Source organism: Grampus griseus, assembly GCF_964374135.1.
Source record: "Grampus griseus genome assembly, chromosome: 10".
In the NCBI taxonomy this organism is placed as follows: Eukaryota; Metazoa; Chordata; class Mammalia; order Artiodactyla; family Delphinidae; genus Grampus; species Grampus griseus.
Window position 1 is genome coordinate 2,104,027 of NC_139004.1, and position 23,400 is coordinate 2,127,426.

Consider the following 23,400-nt stretch of genomic DNA (forward strand, 5'->3'; position numbering starts at 1 on the left):
GTGGTTTTTGAATGGGTGTGGAGGTTGTGAATGGAGGGTTTCAAGAGAAGAGCAAGCAAATAAGATATTTTCCAAAACCCTTTTCTCATAAAAAGAAAGAAGTGATTTTTAGCAATTCAGGGGCATAAAAGTGAAATGGCTACAAAGCTGCCAAAATCAGTGAAGATTAGCTGCTCCAAACATTCGGTGAAGCAAGACAGAACTAGTTTTAGAAGCTGCGGAGCATCTGAATTCCCTTTTCCTCTCATTATATCCAAATCTGAGGGGTTTCCAGGGGGAAGCAGAGCTAAGGCCCTGGCCAGCTCTCTTTCTGTACATGTGACGGGCTGTCGGTCCTGTCCCCACCTCTGCCTGCTTGGTGTCGGTCAGGACAGGTTTATGGATGCTGTCCCAACAGCTGGGCTGTGAAAGGTCACCTACCTGGATGACGCACAGGCCCCTGGAGCATTTCCAGTCCTCAGCAGTCTCTAGCCTGGGCAGGGCAACCAGGGCGAAGGGCCTGGAAGCAGGTCACATCCACAGGCATCTCCACAGGCAGGAGTCCCTGCCAGGTGGCAGAGCGCTTACACCAAAATGCAGTTCAGCAAAAAGGTGTGGATGCCGAAAGACTGAGACATTTTCCCACGCTCGGCAGCCCAGCCTGTCTCACGTGGAGGCGCTCAGTAAATGTCTGCAGTGAGTGGTCAGTGAGGAAAGGGAAGAAAAGCGTCCTTTTGCATAGGCTTCGTGGGCTGGCAGCAAAATGGGTAGACTGTGACCCCTTCAAGCAGGTGGTGTGGAAGTGTGACACGCTGCTAGAGACTCTGCTACCCCCTTGTCTTATCGTGTTTTTAATATGCTAATGCTGCAAGGAAAACATTTATTCTGGGATCTCTGCAGCTAGAACTCAACACCCACCGACATCATCCAGGGGCCCTGCCCCTCCCTGGCCGGTGGGGCAGCAGTGCGTCCCTGGGCGCAGGTTAGAAGTGTAGGATTTCGGGCCCCACCCCAGACGGACTGAGTCAGAATCTGCATTTTAACGAGCTCCCCGGGGAAGAGCCGGCAGGTAAAGTTGGAGGAGCCCCTGGGGACGCAGACACTCTTGCCCCTGTGATGAGCCTGGGAGACCCCACTGCTCAGGACACACGTGGGGTCACATTAACAGAAATCTGGGGTTTTCTCCCCGGGCCCCAGCGATTTCGTATGGTTCAGCGTCACACCTGGGGAGCGTCCAGAGTGTTTCCACACTCCCCTCCTCGCCCAGTGCGCGGTGTCACCACCTCCTGCTCGCTGACCTGGGTACCAGCTGTGCCTCCTGAGAGAAGGCCAGGGCTTCCAGAAGGGCGCCATGTTCAGGAGGTGACAGTTCTCACCACCACCTCGAATGTTACCAACAACAGCAATGACCACGGATGGTAATATCAGGTGCTGCCGCGTACCAGGCGCTGTTCCAGGGCCCGCGTCTGTATGTGACCCCCGGGGCAAGCATAGCAACCGTTTCTGTTTCGTAGGCGCAGAAACGAAAGCCCGGAGGCATTAAGTACCTGCCCAGTTCCCGCAGCTTGTAAGCGGAATGACACGTGCTTGCACCCGGGCCCTGGTGGCAGAGCTGCCTGGCGCTCCGACAGCACAAGATTTCTGGTCACTTCCTGCTGGGCGTACACGCTAAAGGCTCAGAGGAGCCAGAGACACAGTGAAGGTCTAAAAGTGGGTGAAGAAAGCGAGGACATGAAAAGAAGCTGGTCATCCATGCCACTGTGGGCAGACATGTTCCCAGGAACCGAGGGGCCCCCCTGAGTCCCACAGTCTGCAGTGTGATCAGTCTGGCCCGTGTCCCTGGGACACATGGACCTCACTGAAGGACACAGCTATCACAGACAATGAGCTGTGAGCGAGGACGGCTGGACAGGACAGGAGATGTGGGCAGGGGTGGGGGAGGGGTGCCAGGCCAGGGCCTGAGACCTGCAGGAGAGACGCCCCTGAAGGCTTTGTCCAAGAAGCCCCCACGGGGAGGTGCCTTCACCTCAGTGGTCTGGGGGTAACTGAGGGGACAGAACAGAACCGCCGGGGCGGGGGTGAGAGAGAGAGGAGACCCGTCCCTGGTCCACGGCGGCCCGGATGACCACGCGTGTCTGGTTGGCGACCATCTCAGGCAGCGTCAAAGCCAGGAAGGGGAGGTGGGAGGGAGCCCACGTGGGAGACGGTCGAGTTAGGACGAGCCTCTCGGAGGTTGGAAGTCCTCTGCTTCCAACCCCTAGAATTTCTCATTTCCTCCAGGAACTTTCTAACCTCATCTTACAGACTTTATCTGGCAAAGGGAACTCCTCCCCTGTATGACGAGTCGGGGTGTCGCTGAATCCCTAGAAGCCAGGAGCAGCGCTGGCCCTGCAGTGACCTCCTCAAGGCCTGGCCGTGAGCCAAGGCAGCTGGTGGAGGGGTGGCCGGGGGGGTGGGGCCGCCGACCCCGTCTCTCCCACACTCCTGTCCGCTCCCTGCCCCCACTTTGGGTCGAAAGCTTTGGGCGGTGCTTGCCCTCAGCGGGCTCCCCTCCTGGATGCTGTCGCTGAGGCTGACACGGGGAAGGCCTTGCTTACACCATCCCTCTCCCGCCTCCTGGCCTCGGGTTGCTTCTGAGCTCCTGGACCTCTAGGAAGACATCGCACGTGGAGATGCTGCTGGCTTCCAAGCATAACCACATATACGTCTCCTCAAAATCTCTCACTTAACCTTTGCACAACTGAATACCAGATTCAACACTGAAAAACCCAAAAACAACCAAAAAATTTCATTCGCAAGACGCGCACATCGGTGCCGTGTAATGAAGATCTGCCCACAAAGACTGCTGTGGGCGGAAGCTGGGCGCATGGCAGCCTGCCCTCTCCTGTGCCAGCACTCACATCCACCCGCTGGCTTTTTCTGAGAAATATCCAAACAAAGGGGCACGATTGTGTGAAATGCCAGCCAGGGAGCCAGCCTGTGGGCCTCCGGGGGTGATGGGAGGGGCTGGGCCGGGGAGGCTCGGCACGGGTCAGGAATGCAGGTGGACTCAGTGCAGGACTCCTTTCCGCCGAAGGACAGAAAGCTACAGTCTGGGGTGTCTGCCACCAAGAGCAGGAGATAGCATCTACAGCAAGCACAGCCACCCTGCTCCTTCCCAGACACCTGTCAGGATTGCTGGGGGAAGAGGAGAACAAAGCCAGGGAGGCCAGGCTCATGGTGATGGTGAGAAGCACGCAGCTCTGTGCAGGAAACGGCACTAATTATACAGCCACGTTTTCTATGATAACAGCTTGGCTGTTTCAAGAGCTATCGTTTAAACCAGCCCGTTGTCTCCTACAAGAGCCCTGATTCTCATTAATATGTGAGTCACATTAGACCTTCCAGTTTGGGGGGATGTAAATGTTGCTTTTCTATGGAAATTGGCCTGATTTCAAATCAATGAGGGTGCGTTGACGCCTTCTCCGTGTTTCCATGGCATCTTTACAGCAGCTACCCCTGGTTGCACTTAATTGTGCTTCTATTTGTCTCCCCAGCGGCTTGGAAACTCCTTGAAGGCTGGAGTGTGTTTATTCCTATCTGTATCCTTAGCACAGTGTCACGGGGCAGGTGCCCAAAGATTATTTGTCGAAGTAAATGGATGATGAAATAGAAGCGAGACTTCAGAAATGACTGGATCCCAGGGTCCTTGGAAGACGGTGGCGGGGTCACAGCTTTGAGTCTCCCTCAACCGTCTTCTATCACCACCCCCATCAAAAACAGGCCAAGAAACTGACCCTAATCAAACTAAAAAATCAAATCTCTCTTTCAGAACTAGCCTTATAGTAAGAAAAGCTGCTGGAAGCAGAGTCCATAATATGGAAGATGGGATTAACAGCATCAAAGGAAAGAAAAGGTCCTGGTAAAAATGAGGGAGGGAGACTGATTGGAGCAGATCTCAGAAAGTAAGCTGATTAAAAAAAAAAAAAAAATCACTTTCTGAAAACAACACAAGGGGGAGGAATAGAGCCATGCAGCTCTTAAAACTATCCTGGCCTTTCTTTTATGCCTAAAACTACAGGAAAACCCATTTCGCTTTAAAAAGGGCAACAGAAAAAAATCGTGCTCAAATCTCATACAAAATTATTAATAAAAGCAAGGAGAATTATAAGCAGAATAATGTCTCTACAGATAAGTATGCCAAAAACACAACAGATTCAAATGGATGAAAACTAACCTAAAATTTCAAATTATCTAAAAGAGAAAAATATCAAGCAAAGGATAACAGACATGAAAGAAAATGCATTAAAGTTACAAAAACTCTGAAATGAGATTCTTGGGGAAAAAATTTCTAAATAGGTGAAAGAAGTGAGAAAAAAAGTAAAACGAAAGAAAAATCATAAATGAAGTCCAAACTCAAAGGCATACAAGAGCAAACACACAGGACAGGTACTGCCGTAAGAGAATTAGTAGTTGGAAGGGGAAATAACCCCACCATTTAATCAAAAGGAAATGGACAGAGGAATCCTACTTTCAGCCAAGATGGGGCAACAGGAACTGGATTACCCTCCTGACGGAAGCAACTAAAAACCTGGGCAAAATATATGAAACAGTGGTTCTCAAGATGTTGGACACCAGGCGGTCAATGGCCACTGAGGAAAGGGAGATGAAGTTAGCATGGGATTGCCCCAGCTGGCGGTTTGGAGGCAGCTTTCAGGCTGCAGTGGGGACGGGGGGAAGTGGAAGCCAACAGGGTTCGGTGGTCTCCGTGAGCTGAGGACCGAGACATCAGAATTCAGAGGGCCCAAGTCAGGCAGGGGCACAAGGCAGAAAACAGAAGAGGAAGGAGCGTCACAGAGAGAGCTCTGGGGCTCTGCAGAGAGGGCCTCTCGTGTCTTTGGCTGAGAACAAACGTGCACGTGTAAGGTCGGAAACTACTGCTCAAGAACGGGGGAGAAACTGCCGGAAAGCAGTAGACAAAACAGTTCCTAGAGCTCATGCAGGGCTGGGAGTGATTTGTGTTCCTGTTAGCTAGACTGGAAACACCTCGTCACGCGTGGGCATTGCTGTAATAGTGGGGTTAAGTTATCCCTGGATCAAAGACTACTTTGGATTTACCCTCGTAAAGCTTAGAAGCATGTTTCCAAAGGACCCATTTGATTCCAAGTAACGTAACTGTGCACCAGAGCAAAGCCCCAGAACATTTAAAGGACCAGAACAGAATCCAGCAGTAACACCGTGAAAGTCACAATGTCTGGCATCCAATCAAAAGATACAAAGAAGTGGGAAGATATGGCCCGTAACCCCGAGAAGGAACAATTATAGCAATACATCTGGAAATGACAAAGATAATGAAATGACAGACAAGGACCATAAAGCAGTTAGTGTATCATATGCTCCATACACTCAAGAAGGTAGAGGAAAACATGAACACGAAGAGGAGAGAAATGGAAGATTTTTAGAAAACACCAATAGAACTCCTAGAAATTAAATATACGTATGAGATGAAAAATACTTGTATGAGATTAACAGCAGAGAACAGTGAATCGAAGGTACAGCAGTCAAAACTTGAAGCACAGAGAAAAGACTGAACAAAAAATGAGCAGATTATCAGTAAAGTGTGAAACTATGTCAAGAAGTCTAAAATGGGGCTTCCCTGGTGGCACAGTGGTTAAGAATCCACCTGCCAATGCAGGGGACATTGGTTCGAGCCCTGGTCCAGGAAGATGCCGCGGAGCAACTAAGCCCGTGTGCCACAACTACTGAGCGCGCGCTCTAGAGCCCACGAGCCACAACTACTGAGCCCACACACCACAACTACTGGAGCCCGCGCGCCTAGAGCCCGTGCTCCACAACAAGAGAAGCCACCGCAATGAGAAGCCCACACAATGCAACAAAGAGTAGCCCCCACTTGCCGCAATTAGAGAAAGCCCGCGCGCAGCAACAAAGACCCAACACAGCCAAAAATAAAATAAATAAATTTTTTTAAAAAAGAAGTCTAAAATGCATGCAGTTGGAATCTCAGAATAAAGTAGGGGGATGGAAAAATATTTGAAGAAATTATGGTCGAAAATTTTATGAATTCGATGAAACTGTAAGCTCACAGATTCAGGAAGCTCAAGAAACTCCAAGTAGAATAAAAAAGAGGAGAGCACCCCAAGGCACATCACCTTAAAACTGCTGGAAAATAGTGATTATCTTGAAATCATCTTAAAAGCAGCTAGACAGAAAAAGAAAACATTACATACAGGGAAACAAGGTTGATAATTATTGGTGATGTCTCATACAGCACAAGTTAGGAGACCATAGAATTATGTCTTTAAAGTGCTGATAGAAAACAAGTTGTCCACCTAGAATTCTATATCCAGTGAAAATATCTTTGAAAAGTGAGGCAAAATACCTTTTTGAGCCAAACAAAAGCCGAGAGGTTCATGGCCAGCAGGTCTGCACTACAGGAAACGTAAAGGAAGTTTTTCAGGCAGAAGGAGATGTGATCCACCCACAAAGATGAAGTGACCTGAATTGGTAAATATTGTGGATAAATCTGTTTTTCTTAGTTTTTAATCTCTTAAAACTATATATAACATCACGCACTTTGGAGTCAGAAAACCCTGGGATTTATACACAGGTCCTCCACTTAGAGCTGAATGATTTGGGGGCAAGTCACTTAACCCGAGTTCTGTCAGGAATGGTCAGTTCCCTAAGGAAGGATGAGACTGCCAGGCACGTGGCCCATACTCGCCCACCTCACAGGACGACAGGTAGTCCAGGGTAGTCAACCAGCATTGCTTTTCTCTGACCACATGACTGACCCAGGGATGGGCACACAACATCTGTCTGGCCAGTCTGGGTTCTTCTTTTCTCTGAGTCTCTAGGAATAGGGTGGAATGAACCTAAAGTAGCCACTCGGTGGGGAGACCCTGCCTCAGCGTGAAACCCAACGGAAAACTGCGGAGCCAGGAGAGCAGCAGAGGAGGACAACGCTCTGCAAACTTATTTAGAGGCTCCAGATGCAGCCACGAGACAGCCAGAAAGGTCTGCGCTGGGCTTTTAAATTATGTGAGCCAACAGTCTCCCAACCTTACCCCTTTTGTAAGTAAATTTTGAATTGATTTTGGACACAGTGAAAAGCACCTAAACTGTACAGCATCTCTGAGAGGATGAAATGAGACAAATATGTAACCTACATGTTCAATAAATCCTGCATATGTCACCACTTTCTTATCACTACACGTAGCTAATGCCCTTTAACCCTCTGTACAAGTAGGGTAAGGACTCGGTTTTATAAAGGAATTTACAGAGGTGAAGTGACTCATTAAGATCCCGGAGTTAGTAAATGATGTGACCGAGAGCTGTGTCCCCTCTACACTGTGGTCTCCACAGTAACATTCCTGGCACGCAGTCGGCACTTGGTAAATGTTGACTCCCTGCCCGTTTCCTGTAAACGAGACCCTAAATCATGCCTGTCCGCCCAGAGATCTAAAAGAAAGTCGAAGCTGAACAGTTGCTGTCCTGATTCGGGCTCGTTGCAGTATAGTTTGCTCTTCAGAGCACTATCTTGGAAGGATCTGACCTTCTCAAGGCTTGAATCTTCCCGTCTTAGCCTCCGAAGGCGCGTCCCTCTCAGCTGTCCCCCCGGGGTCTCCGCTGCGTCTGGAAGTGGCTGTCCCACAGATTCCCCGCCCCGGCTGGCCCTCCAGCACACTGACTTGCATTGTTCCCTGGCATGTACCAGCGTCCTCCTGGGCAGGCTGTCCCCGTGACCCAGGTGGCCCCCAGCCGCTCACGCCCCGTGTATGCCCTGTACCCTCTCCTCCCACCCAATTCACCCAAGTCGCCTTGGTTCATTCTCCTCAGTGGCCAGGTGTGCAGGTCACACTGAACACGTTCATGAAAAAAAATCCCACTGCTTTGGCCAAACAAACGTTCCCCATGGGTGCAAGCTGACATGGCCACTGCACTACAGATCATTGAAAGGAATTTCCCTGGAAGCCATGGGTATGTGCTGGCATCAGCTGACTAAAGGTTAGGAAGGTCCTGACGTGAGAGGAGTTAACATTTCGATCCAGGAATTTGAATCAAGAATCTTCTTCGCTTCAGTCTTCAGCTCCCTGTTTTAGAAAATGGGAACTCTTGGCATGAAACACTTTGCAAACTCATGTCTGCAGAGAGCCCTGCAGCAGGAGCTAAGAGATCGGGGTTAATGTCACTCCTTAGCCCCCCCTCTGATTATGGGAGAAACTTCTGGTTACCCATCCAGTGTCCATTCTCCACTTCTTCCTTCCTAAAAGGACCTCTGAGTTGGTGGCGGGGGCAGGGGGATAATGTGTGCGCGTCTAAAAGCCTACTTCTCTCTGCACCCACGGCAAAAAAAAAACGTGGCCAGTGAAATGCAGGCAGAGGCCATGGAGGGGGCTCCTGGCACAAGTCTTTAAAGTGGCTTACTCAGCCAGAAGGTGCCTCTCTACCCCCCTCCTTCCCCCTTCTTGCCAAGAACCCAGACACCATGACCAGAGCTGCAGCAGTCATCCTGCAGCCCAAGGAGACCTCGAGGTTGAAAGCCAATGGCAGCAATGGGTGGAGCATAGAGAAGATATTGTAGAGCTAAGGGCCTGGACTGGGTGTCTCTAGACTGTTTTAAGTTAGAGGAAAAAAATAACTCTAAGCCACTGTTGCTAGGAGCTGAACGTCAGCCTCAACTGGACAGAGTGACCTGAGGACATGGCTTACTTGGAGTCTTAGTTTCCTAATTTATGAGCTGATGGAGTCATGTGCCACCTCTACAGTTCCCTCTGTTTCTAAGACTCTCTACAGATGCACAAGTACGAAAACCCTAAGGCTCACCGGATCTCTATTCCACCTTGGCCTCCTGGGCAAACTTGAAGGCATCTACATCCCTAGGTGGAGTCACGAGGACTATAACTTTATACCACGTGACCCAGCAGTTCCACTCCTGGTTATAGACCCAGGAGAAATGAAAACACACACACACAAAAAAAGTGTGCATGAATGCTCATAGCAGTATTATTCTTACTAGCTAAAAAGTGGAAGCAACCTAAATGTCCATCCGTTGATGGATGGATACACAGAAGATGGCATATGCACACAGTGGAATATTATTCATCCGTACAATGCCATGAAGTACTGACACCTGCGACAACAGGGATGACCCTTGAAAACATGCTGAATTTAAAAAGCCAGACACAAAAGACCGCATGTTGTGTGATTCCGTGTATATGAAATGTCCAGAAAAGACAAGTTTGTAGGGACAGATTCGTGGCTGCCAGGGGCTGGAGGGAGAGGGGAACGGAGGGGCGGCACGTGGGTGTGGGTGATGAAAACGTTCTGGAATCACACAGTGGTGATACTTGCACAGCTCTGTGGATATACTAAAACCCACTGACTTGTACTCTTTTAAATGGTGAATTTTGTGTCATGACTGTGCAGCATCTTGAGTGAAATAGACGGCAAGCTAAGCTTCTCTGCATACGTGTCGGCACGCACGCCTTAAGAAAAGCATGAAGGGTCAGGGAGGTAGGAGAAAACGCCTCTGAGAAGCACAGGTAGGAATGAGTCTGTTTTCAAGTAAATGGCTCAACTTGGAGCCATTTAGAAAAGCATGACCTTGCAAGAGAATTTCTCTTACACACTGGAAATAAATCAGCATCATTACAGTTGTCAACTAGTGTTGTGTAGTACGCAAGTTACAACTAAAATGGGGTAAAAGGCGGTGTAAATGGTGTAAAAGGCGGTACTCCAAGGAATATTCATGAATTCCCACTCATTTTCACCCTAAGTACCCCCCGATGGAGTATTCTTCTTGCCACCGTAATTGCAGTAGGACATACGTGTGGTGTTTTAGAATCAGGAGATGCAGCGTTGCCTGACACTGACCCCGTCAGAGACAAAACACTCGACCCTGTGCCCAGCCCATGTGGGAAGGTTGAGTGTGGACCCAGGGACACCTCTGGGTTTTTCCTTGAAGCCAGGACACTCCTCTTTCCCTCCTTCATGATCCTCGTGTGGCCTTGTCAACAGCAGGACCTGGGAGGTGCGGCTCTAGAGAAGAGAACAGAGTCCAAGATCTGATTTGTACAGAAAGTTCTGTGAAATGAGACAAAGTTCTCTGAGCCTCCGTCTCCTTACTTACAAGATAAGGAAGTCCAACTAGATGACCTCTTCAGGTTACTTTTAGCTCAAATTTCTATTAATCTAGCACAGTTAGTGATGAAATGGGAGCTCAGCTCAGGGCTGAGGCAGAGGTGCAGGCAAAGCTGGAGCACGTTGGGGTTCCCGTTCCTTCTCAGACGCTTGGGGGGACTCCAGCTCACCCTCCCTAACCCCAGCCTCAGAATCCTGCATCGCATCCCAGTGGGTCTCGTAATTCGGGTACCATGCCTGACCGGAAGTGAATGTCCTCCTGGTGCACCTCAGGGAGGGCTGGAAGAATCACTTTGTAGAAATGGTGTCGAAAACACACCGTCACCATCACCCCCACTACCAAATCCCATCACACAACGCTAACGTGACAAACGAAAGGAACAGTTTCAAAAAGTATCTCGTAATTCAGCTGCTATTCTGTGCATTTTCCTACTTTTGCAGTGTTTTCCTATGTGTGCATTTCAAGGCACTTATACAAATGGGCTTCTAAAGCTTCGCCCTGTAGCGTCTGCTTGGCGGGTCGGTCTGGCACCCCTGTTCCACTCATGCAGAAGCGAGCCCTGGCAGTGTGCATGTGTGGGTGTGCCGACGGGCTGGCAGGCTGGCCTGCTGGGTGCCTCCTGTCAGCTCTTTTCTCACAAGGTGGAAAGAGAAGCAGGACACTTACAGGATGCCAAGAGGCACCTGGCAGGATTCCCTCTCGTCTCCAAAGTTACCCATCATGTGTCTGACAGGTTGTGGGAAGGCATGGCCAAGGGGGATCCAGGGGGCGCTGGCAGCTGCCCCGAGTGATCAGAGCTCTTCAAACCAATGTTCCGCTTTAGCGAGGTTGTTGGAAGCTTTACACTAGCTCAGCAGGAAATGCACCTGCCTGTTCATTGTTAAGTGTAGAAAATTAAAGCAGAATCCCCTGCTCCTGACCCGTTTGACCCTCCGCATCACTGGCTCTAGTTTTACGATGTATAATATTCAGAAGGCGCAGCGCTCCTCATTCCCACTTGGGGGGCATTTGGTAGAATGAGCTTATTTTCACACTATTTAGAGCGGCGCTGCTCACACTTCTTCTTTGAAACTGCTTTCATACTTCAGCCTCTTCACCCCTCCTCTTCCTCCTTGTTTTTCTTCTTTAAAAAAAACACACACTTAAGTGGGAATAGAACCAAGTAGAATGAAATGAACACAGGATCAGATTTAAAGGAATATTTTCTCTAATTTTGAATTTGTCTAAAAATTAGAGAAAAATCATAAACCTACAGTTTCCTTGGTGTTTTTTTCTTCCTAGAGGGGAACGTAAATATGTTTTGCACATTTGCTTATTACTTACACTTCACTGCTCTTCCCAAACTGAGAAACTGACTGGCCCGGATTAAGGCAGAACATTGGCACATTTTGACAAAGTATAACTGATCCCACAGAAGCATATAATCTTTACTAAAAGTCACTTGTTAAAATCCCACAGCTTCTTTGGTGATTGAGTTGAAGTCTAGAGGCAGGCTTGGGTTCAAATCCCAAATTTCAAAGCTGCATGGTAGGAACACAATAAACTGAAAATTATAGTGGCTTACCTATTAAAAGTAAAACTCTCCAGTAATCCAGAATTTATAATTTCATATAAATCCAAAGGTAGTTAATGTGCAAATAGTTTGTAATGTAGTAAAAACATAATTGCTGGGAGAAAGCTTGCTTGAGAATTTTAGTCTATTAACAATTTATAAATCTGTTGGGATTTCTAAGTACAGGGGATTTCATTAACTTAAAATGTCACAGTATCATATACCCTTTGACAGAATATTCCACTTAGAGAACTTCACACAATGATATATGCACAGACTTATTCACTGTGGCGCTATAAGATAAAAGCATAAGCAACCTACATGTCCAGTGGTCGGGAACTGGTTAAATAAAATATGGCGCAGCGACATAATGGGAACTATTTATCCATTGAAAGGAGGCGGCCGCTCTGTATTTTAAAGATACACTGTTTAGTGAAAAAAGGCAGCAGAACAGTATTGGTATCATAACCTGTGAAGAAAGAAAAAGGGAATAATCTAAGTAGGTTTCAAGACTCATGGAAAATTTCTGCAAGGACGCAAGAAAGATAACAATATAAGAATGCTTGCCCTCCGGGAAAGAAAATGCGTCGAGACACAGGAGGAAGAGCGGCTTTCTTTCCACTCTCTGTGCTGTGCGCATGTAGTAACTATTTGTAGAGGAAATAAAGGTATAGTAGCGTTTCTCCATGAGAATAGTCAGTGTGCTCTCAAGCAGGCATCTCTCAACTCTAACATATTTACTTGAAGGCATCTTAAAATTCGGATTGCTCTCCCCTCCTAAATTGGCTGTGACTGTGGTTGGTTCAGTTTTACCACATTGAACAGTAAATTCATGTGAGATTTTCCCCATCCCTTCGCTTTTCTGAAAGAAGGATTCAATATAATGTGTTCTGAAAGTGACATTTAAATTGATAATAAAGAGACAGAAAAGAGGACACCATTAGGACACAAACGTTTATGTGATTTTAGCCATTACAACAGTAGTTCAGAAAGATCTCAGCTGTTACATGGATGTCATCAATATTACAAAGAGGAAAAAAAAAAGGGACGGGCAACAGTGAAGAGCACCTGTGAACCAGCGCCCGGCCGCGGTGACCCCAGCCCATGTTTCTCTCCTTCCGCAGGCCCCCCTCCCCCTCGCTCTCCTCCCGGCCTCCAGCCACGGGGCCTCCGGCCACGTCCAGCCGCACGCGGGGCTCAGGCCTCGTCCTCGCCCTCCTCCTCCTCAAACTCCCCCTGCTCGTCGGCCGTGGCGTCCTGGTACTGCTGGTACTCGGACACCAGGTCGTTCATGTTGCTCTCGGCCTCGGTGAACTCCATCTCGTCCATGCCCTCGCCCGTGTACCAGTGCAGGAAGGCCTTGCGGCGGAACATGGCCGTGAACTGCTCCGAGATGCGCTTGAACAGCTCCTGGATGGCCGTGCTGTTGCCGATGAAGGTGGCCGACATCTTGAGCCCGCGGGGCGGGATGTCGCACACGGCCGTCTTCACGTTGTTGGGGATCCACTCGACGAAGTAGCTGCTGTTCTTGTTCTGCACGTTGAGCATCTGCTCGTCCACCTCCTTCATGGACATGCGGCCCCGGAAGATGGCGGCCACGGTCAGGTAGCGGCCGTGGCGCGGGTCGCAGGCGGCCATCATGTTCTTGGAGTCGAACATCTGCTGCGTGAGCTCGGGCACCGTCAGCGCGCGGTACTGCTGGCTGCCCCGGCTGGTCAGCGGCGCGAAGCCGGGCATGAAGAAGTGCAGGCGCGGGAAGGGCACCATGTTCACGGCCAGCTTGCGCAGGTCGGCGTTGAGCTGGCCCGGGAAGCGCAGGCACGTGGTGACCCCGCTCATGGTGGCCGACACCAGGTGGTTGAGGTCCCCGTAGGTGGGCGTGGTCAGCTTCAGGGTGCGGAAGCAGATGTCGTACAGCGCCTCGTTGTCGATGCAGTAGGTCTCGTCCGTGTTCTCCACCAGCTGGTGCACGGACAGCGTGGCGTTGTAGGGCTCCACCACCGTGTCCGACACCTTGGGCGAGGGCATCACGCTGAAGGTGTTCATGATGCGGTCGGGGTACTCCTCGCGGATCTTGCTGATGAGGAGGGTGCCCATCCCGGACCCGGTGCCGCCCCCCAGCGAGTGGGTCAGCTGGAAGCCCTGCAGACAGTCACAGCTTTCTGACTCCTTCCGGACCACGTCCAGGACCGAGTCCACCAGCTCCGCGCCCTCCGTGTAGTGGCCCTTGGCCCAGTTGTTGCCGGCACCGCTCTGGCCTGCCGGAGGGAAAGAGTCTTCGTAAGTCCCTGATGACTGCCTTCGATTCCTTTCTCCCTAAACCCTTTAATAGAGCTCAGGGAGTCAGTGCTCCGAGCAGATTATTTCAGGTTGTCGTTAAAATGGCCAGACCTTAAAATATTTGGTCGTGGACATGATTATAAATAAGGAGGGTTAGGGACCTGGCTATTAGAGGTTGAACGGCATTTTGTTTTAGGGTATACTGAGACAAAATCAACACACAACTCTATACTCTGTACAACTCTAAGGCGGTCACACCGCTCCACCCTGAGCTGTCCAGCGTAAAATGTGCCTCCCAGGCCGTCAGCCACGGCAGTCACTCACCGAACACGAAGTTGTCGGGCCTGAAGATCTGGCCGAAGGGTCCAGACCTGACCGAGTCCATGGTGCCCGGCTCCAGATCCACCAGGATGGCCCGAGGCACGTATTTGTTACCTGCGGGGACACAGCAGGACTCAGACCTGCAGGCAGAGAGCTCGGGAGAGGAGGGCCTGGAACCAGCTTCCTTTTTGCAGGCGCTGATTGTCTCCCCCAAACAAAGGACATAGGACGACAGGATTCTCAAAGGGGCGCCCGCTGGAAAACCTCAGGGAAAGATGGGAATCCTAAATCCGCCAGTCCACCCTCCCCTGGGGCCACACCCCTGGGGTCAGTCCCCGGGGGAGAGGGGAAGGGGTAAAGGCCATCACCAGTGGCTTCATTGTAGTACACGTTGATTCTCTCCAGCTGCAGGTCACTGTCTCCATGGTAACTGCCGGTGGGGTCGATCCCATGCTCATCGCTGATGACCTCCCAAAACTGAGACACAAAAAGCTTGCATTTAGCCACGCCCCACCCTTCAGAGAGGCCGCGACTCACAGTGAAAATCCCCATCTCAGTTCCGATAACCCAACCTCTAGGAGCTTTAAGGCAGCGGGACCTGCACAGGCGCAGGGCTTGCATTTTGCAAGGCCACGGAACTGAAACTGGGCGTTTCCCGGGCGAACAGCTGCTCGCGGCAGGAGGCGGGGGTCTGGCGGGGAGGGGCGGACGCGCAGGGACCCCAGCGGCGCCTAGGGGGCGGGCAGGGGAACAGGGACCGGAGGGGGCTGAAGGAGGGGGGTTTTAGGTTCAAAGCACATCCAGAGACCTCAGGAAGATCGCTCTCTGCCCCTCCCCCCGCAGCTCGACTCGGGTTCGAGCGCGTCAAATCGATTCTCCTGGCGTCGGGGCCCCGCCCGCAAAGCCGCGCACACAGCCCGGCGGACACACCCCCGCGCTCTCCAGGCCCGCGTGCCGGGCTAGGAGAAGAGCCGGGAGGAAAGGGAGGCCGGGGGACCGGGATTCCAAACGAGTTACAGCAGAAAGTTGAGAGGTTCCTCCCCATGCCCCCCGAAAGTCGCCTCGGGCCCACGTCCCGCTCTGCGGCCCAAAGCAGCCGGGAAGGTCTGCGCTTGGCGAGCCGCGGGCCTGCTCAGGACCACGCTAGCGCCCGCAACCCCGAAGGGCGCTAGGCCGGCGTCCCCGGCCCCACCCCGGCCCCTCCCGGGCGCCGCGCCCACCTTGGCGCCGATCTGGTTGCCGCACTGGCCCGCCTGGATGTGCACAATCTCACGCATGGTGCCGGCTCGCTGCTTCTGGCCCCGGTCGGCGTCTGGTCAGTCTGTCCGTCCGCCTACACACCCACTGCGGGGTCACCGGGAACGCGCTCGGGAACCAGCCGGCTGAGAGCGTCCGCCCAGCGGGCTCGGCCTTTTATGCGAGGAGGGTGGGGCCGCCCGCGCAGGCCGCGCCCCCAGCCCGAGCTCCCCAGTCCCCTTCGGGCTAGCGCTCTCCAGGCCCCGCTGACGTAATGCTCCGGGCCCCAGGGACCGTCCAAGGGGCTGGACCACGGGCCCGCGGCCAATCAGCACAGGCTTGCGGAACGGGCGAGGCATGGGGGCTGCGGGGGTAGGATGGGGGCGTGCGCATTGTCTAGGATGGGGGGAGGATGTGGAAAAGCTGGGCCCTGCGACTGCGGGGTGGGTGGCGGAACCGAGGGCGGAGGGCGGCGACGCGAGGGTGACCAGGGTGGCAGGCCGGGTGTCTGGGGGGAGAGCTGGCACTGAACGGGTGGGAGCCAGGGGACTGGAGCCCGTGGAGAGGGTGTCAGGTGCGCCGGAAAGGAGAGCGCTGTGCTCCGGGTGCTGGCAGGTGTCAGGGGTGGCGGGGTGGCGCAGGTTTCGCTACCAGCGAGGATTGCGGCCCTCCTCCGCCCAGGGCCGGAGACCCCTAAGCCACCCTCCCTGGTGAGACCACCGCCCCTTTCCCCAGCCCTTAGAGGCCAACGGCTGTCCTGCGGCCGAACCTCGGTCGCACAGAGTCTTGGGAGAGGACAGGCTGCCCCAGGAGAAAGTCCTGTGTGATCAGTTTGTTGGGGTCTGAAGGCGGTGACCTTGGACACCTAAGGCCCAAGAGCCCCAGGGTGCCCTCCGCCCCGCCCCCCCCCCCCCCAGCATCCGCGCGTCCTCTCTTTTGTCTCCTGCCAAGGGCCCCTTCTCTGTGGCGGCAGCATCCATGGCTGGGGCGACCTCCGCGCCTCCTCCGCCCTGCGCGACCCTCTCCAAGAGTCCACAGCTCCCCGGCTGGTACCCAGGACCCCTCCACCCCGCGGGTCGGCTTTTGTTCCCTGGGAGTGGATGGGGTGGGTGTGGCCGGCCGCGCGGGGTGGACTGTCCAGCGGTCGGAAGAGGGTGGGGTTCGGGGGCGTGGCTGCGGCAGAACAAAGAGCTGGAAAATGCGTGGGCTACCCTCCCAGAGCTGAGCATTTAAAAAGCACTGGGTTCAGTCCATCTATTGTCCAGAAAGGGGTTGGGTTCCAAGGGAGGTCATCGCCCGCCCCACCGCCAACATTCTCGTCATCCATCAGGCGCCGGACCCCGAGGCGGCCCCGTGGTCCCCAACCTTCTTGCCGCTGCCGCGGGTGAGGGACACGCCTGAAAACTGCAGCACCACGAGGTAGAGGTCACCCAAGACCCCGAAGCGCTTCCCGCGCGCGTGCGCAGAGGCTCAGCCCAGACACTCCTTCAAACCCACAATTTCTAGAGTCCAAGAAGGAGCTGATCTCTTTGTTAGTTTTCGTGTGTGTGTGTGTGTGTGTGTGTGTGTGTGTGTGTGTGTGTGTGTGTGTGTGTGAGAGAGAGAGAGAGAGAGAGAGGGAGAGGGAGAGAGGGAGGAGAGCGCGCGCTGGAACCTGGCTCCCGCAATTCTGTGGGTGAAGCTTCCCCTCTTCCACCCTGACCCTTGACGGGTCTTCTGCGAGGTGACGTGACCCCTTTTCATCCTCAGGCGAGAGGGCCCGAATGAGCCGGGTTCCCGCGGCGGAGCGCAGCCCGCAGCTGTTGAGTGAGACCCTCCCAGAAGTGTCAGCAAGCTGTCATCGCCTCCCTTCCCGCTGGGGGTGGAAGGGGGGCTTTCAGCCCAATTCCTGCGCACAAAGAGAGACAGAGAGAACAAAAGCCCAGCCGCCCCCAAACACCCCTTGTGCCCGACTGCAGCTCGGGGCAGAGGTCCCCAGATGCGGCGGCCGGAACCAGGGTTGGGAGGGGTCGGGCGGGGGGCAGAGGGGCGGAAGGTCGGCCCACATGCCCGCTTGCGGGGCTCCAGCGCCTGACCCCGAGTTACTAACCCAGCTCTCACAGATGCAGAAGCGTCCAGGGCGAGTGATGCCCGGGGTCACACAGCAAGTTAAAGACAGGACTCAGGCCGGAATCCCGCTTCCCGGCTCCCAGCCCTGGGCAAGGGGACCGCGTCCAGGCAGAAAGGGCTGTGCCTGGTGTCAGCACCCGGACCTGGGGGTGGCGGCTCGGGTGGGACCGAGCCGCGCGGGAAGGACCCAAGCGACGGCCGCACACACGCTGCTGGTGTGGACGCGCGCCGAGCGGCTAGAGCCCCGCCCGGGCGCCGAGCGCAGCGCTCCCGGGGATGAACTCCTCGCCCGACACCTTGAGCCCCACCAGCTCCCGCACCTAACGGTTTATTTCTCAGCTCCCGTTTCACCGCCAGATTTCCGCGGAGGGCCCGGCGTGGAAACGCGTGTTCAAGATTACGTGGATAAAAGGACCCTTTCCTCCAGGGTTTCTTTTTTGGGAAGGGGCTTCGGATAAGGCGAGGGTGGAACTCATCCTTCCGAAAGCCTGGATGCCCTTGAGGACTCAGCACTTTGGGCTCAAGGCCTGCCTTCATTTCATACCATTTGCCGGTACTGTCCCGCATCCCCGCCGCCTCTACCGAGCGGGCATTCTCGTTAACTGTTCCACGGCCCCTCCCCAACTTGGAAGTATGATACTGCGCATTTTAATTTTCACAAGGAGCTGGTTTTGTGTCGGAAGGGTGTGTTGATGACAGCCAAGTCTTTCCCTGAAGTTTTCAGTTTATCTGCCAACCCATATCACCCTTATTCTGCTTAGCTCTCAGAGAAGAGGCTGGTGAAGAAGGGCTTTCAAAGAGAAAGACAAATCGCTCTCAGTTGGGTCCTCCAGCATCCAAGCGTTTCTTTTTGTCTGTGTATTACACCCAATTCCTCTCCATCTCGGTCGTTGTACATCAGACATGAAGGCGTCAGAACAGTATATTTCATTATCACTTACATGCTATTAACTTTAATGATGCACTAACATTTCTAAATTTTCCCTTCCTGAGACCATTGTAGAAATTACACATGTAAAATAAAATTCGACCTTTATTTTATGAATAGCATCGTGTGGCTGAGGTGAGTAAGATACCCGCTAAGCTATTAAAACCCTCTTTGCTCTCACACTTTTCAGAGTATTTTCAGGGGCACATTCTCAAGTGATTTTGCATTTATCTCTTACGTGGCCACAGAGTTGTGTTAATTAATTGAAGTCTGATAGAAAGGGGACATTACATAGCTGATTTGGTAGTAAATTTTTAAAGCGTCGTTTTCTTAAAGCAAGATACATGTTTTTACACACACTGAGATTGCAAGACTCGTAGCCTTCGGATTTTCCCACTGCCTGCTTGCATTCACCACTTAATACACAGCTCACAGGCCCGGTAGCCTGCCAGCCGACCCTGCCGCCGAGATGCACGCGGTTTCCTAGGCAACCGACACTTAGCCAATGAATGAAGAGGAATCGAAAGAAAGAGACTGCAAATCCATCATTATTTCCTTTTTTACCCGTCCCAGTGCTCTCCAGCTAGAAATATTGGAAAGCTACCAACCCTAATATTTATGCAAAGGAGTCAAATGCCCGGAGAACTGGGCCTAGGAAGGGGTCCAGCCCTGTCTTGTGACTGCGGGGAGGGGGTAGTGGAAAGGGTTCACGGGACTCGCCGAGACGTGTGCTTTCTCAGCTTTGTCACTCCCCCTGTTGATGTCCCACTGTCCCCGTTTCCTCCCAGGCCTTCCCTCCCCCCGTGAGAAGCCAGCAGCTCCCGGCAGAGCTGCCCCGGGGGCTCTTTAATCAAAGGGCTGCCTGGGTGGGAGCCTCAAGCCCTCGTCCTTCCGCAGTCGTGGGGCTCTGTGGGGACCCAGGTAACAAAAGACGAAGATGAGCAGAGAAAATTCCGAGGCCGTGAATGCAGGGTGTGCGGCGACGTTCACTTTTGTTCCGCCGCGAGGCTGGCAGTTTTCCCACGGCCGGTGACGGAATCTGGGTTAAAATGGCCTCAGTCCAGACTGAGAGCGCTGAGCTTTCACCGAAGAGCTTTACCGTCTTTGTCCTGCAGATCGGCGGAGGAAGCCGGACCCGGCTTTCCCGGGCACAGCTTCCCTTTTATAAGCGGCCCCCCCCCCCCCGTCCCCTACGCCGTCAGGGGTTTGTAAGGTTCTTGGGCTGGGGGAGGGCAGGCCAGAGGATGCGGGCTCTGTGAATCCTGGGTGGACGGGCATCTCGTGACACAGAGTCAGACTGGGCGGAAAATAGAAGCAGAGTAGAAACCACCCTTGAATGGGACCGTTATAGCGTACTGAGATTGACACGTGCAGCCCGTGACATCAACAAACGTAGAAATAAAGTCCTTATGAAATGAACGCTACACACAGAAGGTAGGAGGGGAGCCATTTTAAGTTTCAGCACAGATCGCTGTAGTAGTGATGTGACTGCGGGGCTGCCACCCCCGACCCCCCAGTAGAAACCAGTCCCCCAGCCACTGGTGCTCATGGAGATCCAGGCAGCTCACCATCTGCCCCAGACCTTTGCTTGCCACTTAAATGGAATTAAAACGTGTATTCAGATAGATAGATGCACACAAATACATAGAGTAACACCCTTGGCCTCTTGGATTTAGACGTCTGGCCACCATTAACGATGTCTTCACTGCAGAAACAGGTCACCTTCTGAGCAGGAACTCTTGGCTTGACGTGTTCAGCCTCCTTTTTAGTGGCCACCACATATTCATGGTACATTTTCAAGAAAATAATGCATTAGGAGTACCTCTGGGAGGACTCTCTACCTCTTTCAAAATAACCACTAGAGAGGAAACGTATCAAAAGATTTGGTTTCTCACATATCTCCGGAAGAACTGAAAGCAGAATTTCGAAGAGATATTTGTACACCCCTGTCCACAGCAGCGTTATTCACAATAGCCCACGGTGGAAGTAACCCTAAGTGTCAGCAATAGATGAATGTACAAAAAAACCAAATGTGGTCTACACACACATGGAATACTCTTCAGCCTTAAAAAGGAAGGAGATTCTGACACCTGGTACGACATGGATGAACCCTGAAGATATTATGCTCAGTGAAATAAGCTAGTTATGAAAAGACAAATACTGTATAATTTCATGTATACAAGGTACCTAGAGTAGTCAGATTCATAGAGACAGAGAGTAGGAGGGTGGGTGCCAGTGGGGAGGCGAATGGGGAGTAAGTGTTTAATGGGGACAGAGTTTCAGTTTTGCAAGACGAAAAGTGTTCCGGAGAGGATGGTGGGGATGATTGCACGACAATGCGAATGGACTTAATGCCACTAAACTGTGTGTGTGTAAAAATGGTCGAGATGGCAAATTTTACGTTTATGTGCGTTTTACCACAATTAAAAATAAAGAATTAGTTCCTCACTAACTGTGAAATACCTAGTGGCACCTTTTTTGTCTTGATGCTAATATGGTGCCCCAAGTTTCTCAGTGATTGATAGACAGATACATAGATAGATACATAGATGATAGATACATAGACACTAGGTAGATATTTTAAAAACCAGGATCAATTTCATCATTCATTCCTCCTCCTTTTGCCCCGAAAGTGGTGTCAGAGGCATCTCAGTACTGTTGACTCCAGGCTCTCCTTGTTCATTCGTCTCCATGGACTCCCCGTGGTCCACAGTCTTAGCGCAGAGTTCAGGCTGCTCCAGCCCGGGTGATCTTCCATCCCAGGGTCACCTGCACCCTCTGCCTCTACAGTACATCCCAGGAGACTTGGACCTGCCCGCCCATCTCCTTTCAGGATGTGTTCTCCCCGCCTCTGAGTCTCTGCTCATGCTGTGCCATCGACCTGGAGTAACCCTCTCCTCTCTTCATCCGGTGACATTTCAATTGTTCTTCATGCTGCAGCTCAACTATCTGTGATTCGTCCCCCTGTTGCCAGGAACAACGAACTGATGATGCTCTGCTCCACCAGAGGCTTCTTCACGTGGTTAATGCCAGTTTTGCATTTGTTACATTAAAGCAGTGATCACTGGGCTTTTTCATTGCACACCTCCACCCGTTAAAAAAAAGAGTTGAGAATGCATATCGCCCAGTACTGTTTATGTATTTATCCATAAATTGTATATATTTATTTATTGTAAACATTTATTTTATTTATTTTTGGCTGCGTTGGGTCTTCGCTGCTGCGCGCGGGCTCTTCTCTAGTTGCGGCCACCAGGGGCTACTCTTCATTGCGGTGATTGCCTTGGCTTCTCTTGTTGCAGAGCATGGGCTGTAGGCGTGTGGGCTCAGTACTTGTGGCAGGCGGGCTCAGTACTTGTGGCACGTGGGCTCTAGGGTGCGGGCTCAGTAGTTGTGGCACGTGGGCTCAGTACTTGCAGCATGTGGGCTCTAGGGTGTGGGCTCAGTAGTTGTGGCACGTGGGCTCAGTACTTGTGGCACACGGGCTCAGTACTTGTGGCACGCAGGCTCTAGAGTGCAGGCTCAGTAGTTGTGGTACGCAGGCTCAGTACTTGTGGCACACGGGCTCTAGAGCGCTGGCTCAGTAGTTGTGGTGCACGGGCTTAGTTGCTCCGCAGCATGTGGGATCTTCCCGGACTAGGGCTCAGACCCATGTCCCCTGCATTGGCAGGCGGATTCTTAACCACTGCGCCACCAGGGAAGTCCCCTATACTTATTTTTATAAGGCAGTATCTCAAGGTACCATATACTTAGTATGAGTTGTATCGCGAATGATATCAGAAGTTAATCAATATTTCAAATACACTTTTGTATAACTTTTCATTTTATTTTGGCGAACATCTCGCCAGACTTGAGCTCCTCATGGTTTTCTTACCTGACAGTGGGCTTGACTAAGAGCCCGTGGAAGGAGCAGAGTGTCAGCGCTGCCGTCTTATTTTTTTATATGTTTGCATCACTAATATCATCTTCATTTTGCAATTTCTTTGTTGCAGTGTTTTAAGCCCCTCCCTTGCCCAGTTGTGAGGGTCAGGGGAACAAATTTATGGGACATAAGTATACATAGGAGTTCTCACAGTTTCTCCCCACGCTGCAAATCTGCTCCCGCCTCTCCCACCTCAAGTTCTCTGCGTGAGATTAGAGTTCGCTCCATCGAGGCCTCTGTTTCCTGCTGGTTTTTGACCTCTTGATGGCAGGAACCACATCTTATTAGCCTTTATATCTCCCCCATTGTCTGAAACTAAGTGCAGGCAAACAGTAAATATTCCTCCAATAAATGAAATACCCCGAATATAAGGCAACCAGGGAACCCAGCTATTTCCAACCCACACAGAAGCAGGTTGGAGACAGAAAAAAGACCAAGTCATTTATAAAGGTGGAAAAAAAAATCACAGTTATCCAGACTTTTTAAAACAATATTCAATACTAGAAGATAATAGAACAATTCCTATAAAATTTTCAAGGAAAGTGTGCCCAAATATTTGTATATCCAGTTACATTGCCTTTTAATTTTTTTAATTAATTAATTTATTTTTGGCTGTGTTGGGTCTTTGTTGCTGCGTGCAGGCTTTCTCTAGTTGTGACAAGTGGGGGCTACTCTTTGCTGCAGTGTGCAGGCCTCTCACTGCGGTGGCTTCACCTGTTGTGGAGCATGGGCTCTAGGTGCGCGGGCTTCAGTAGTGCCTCGTGGGCTCTAGAGCGCAGGCTCAATAGCTGTGGCGCACGGGCCCAGCCGCTCCGCAGCATGTGGGATCTTCCCGGACCAGGGCTCGAACTCGTGTCCCCTGCATTGGCAGGAGGATTCTTAACCACTGTGCCACCAGGGAAATCCCTGCCTTTTAATTTTAAAGGTAACAAATA

The 23,400-nt window shown here is 51.9% G+C and overlaps 1 protein-coding gene across 1 annotated transcript; it reads right to left on the bottom strand.

Moving 5' to 3' along the window:
• Positions 1-12,618: 12,618 nt before the first annotated feature.
• Positions 12,619-15,643, bottom strand: LOC309828802 (tubulin beta-2B chain). Its single transcript, XM_082664359.1, has 4 exons — positions 15,494-15,643; positions 14,642-14,750; positions 14,277-14,387; positions 12,619-13,930 (listed from the first exon to the last, which is right to left on the bottom strand). Exons 1-4 carry the CDS (start codon positions 15,548-15,550, stop codon positions 12,870-12,872), a joined length of 1,338 nt encoding a protein of 445 aa, XP_082520485.1. The 5' UTR covers positions 15,551-15,643; the 3' UTR covers positions 12,619-12,869.
• Positions 15,644-23,400: the final 7,757 nt, after the last annotated feature.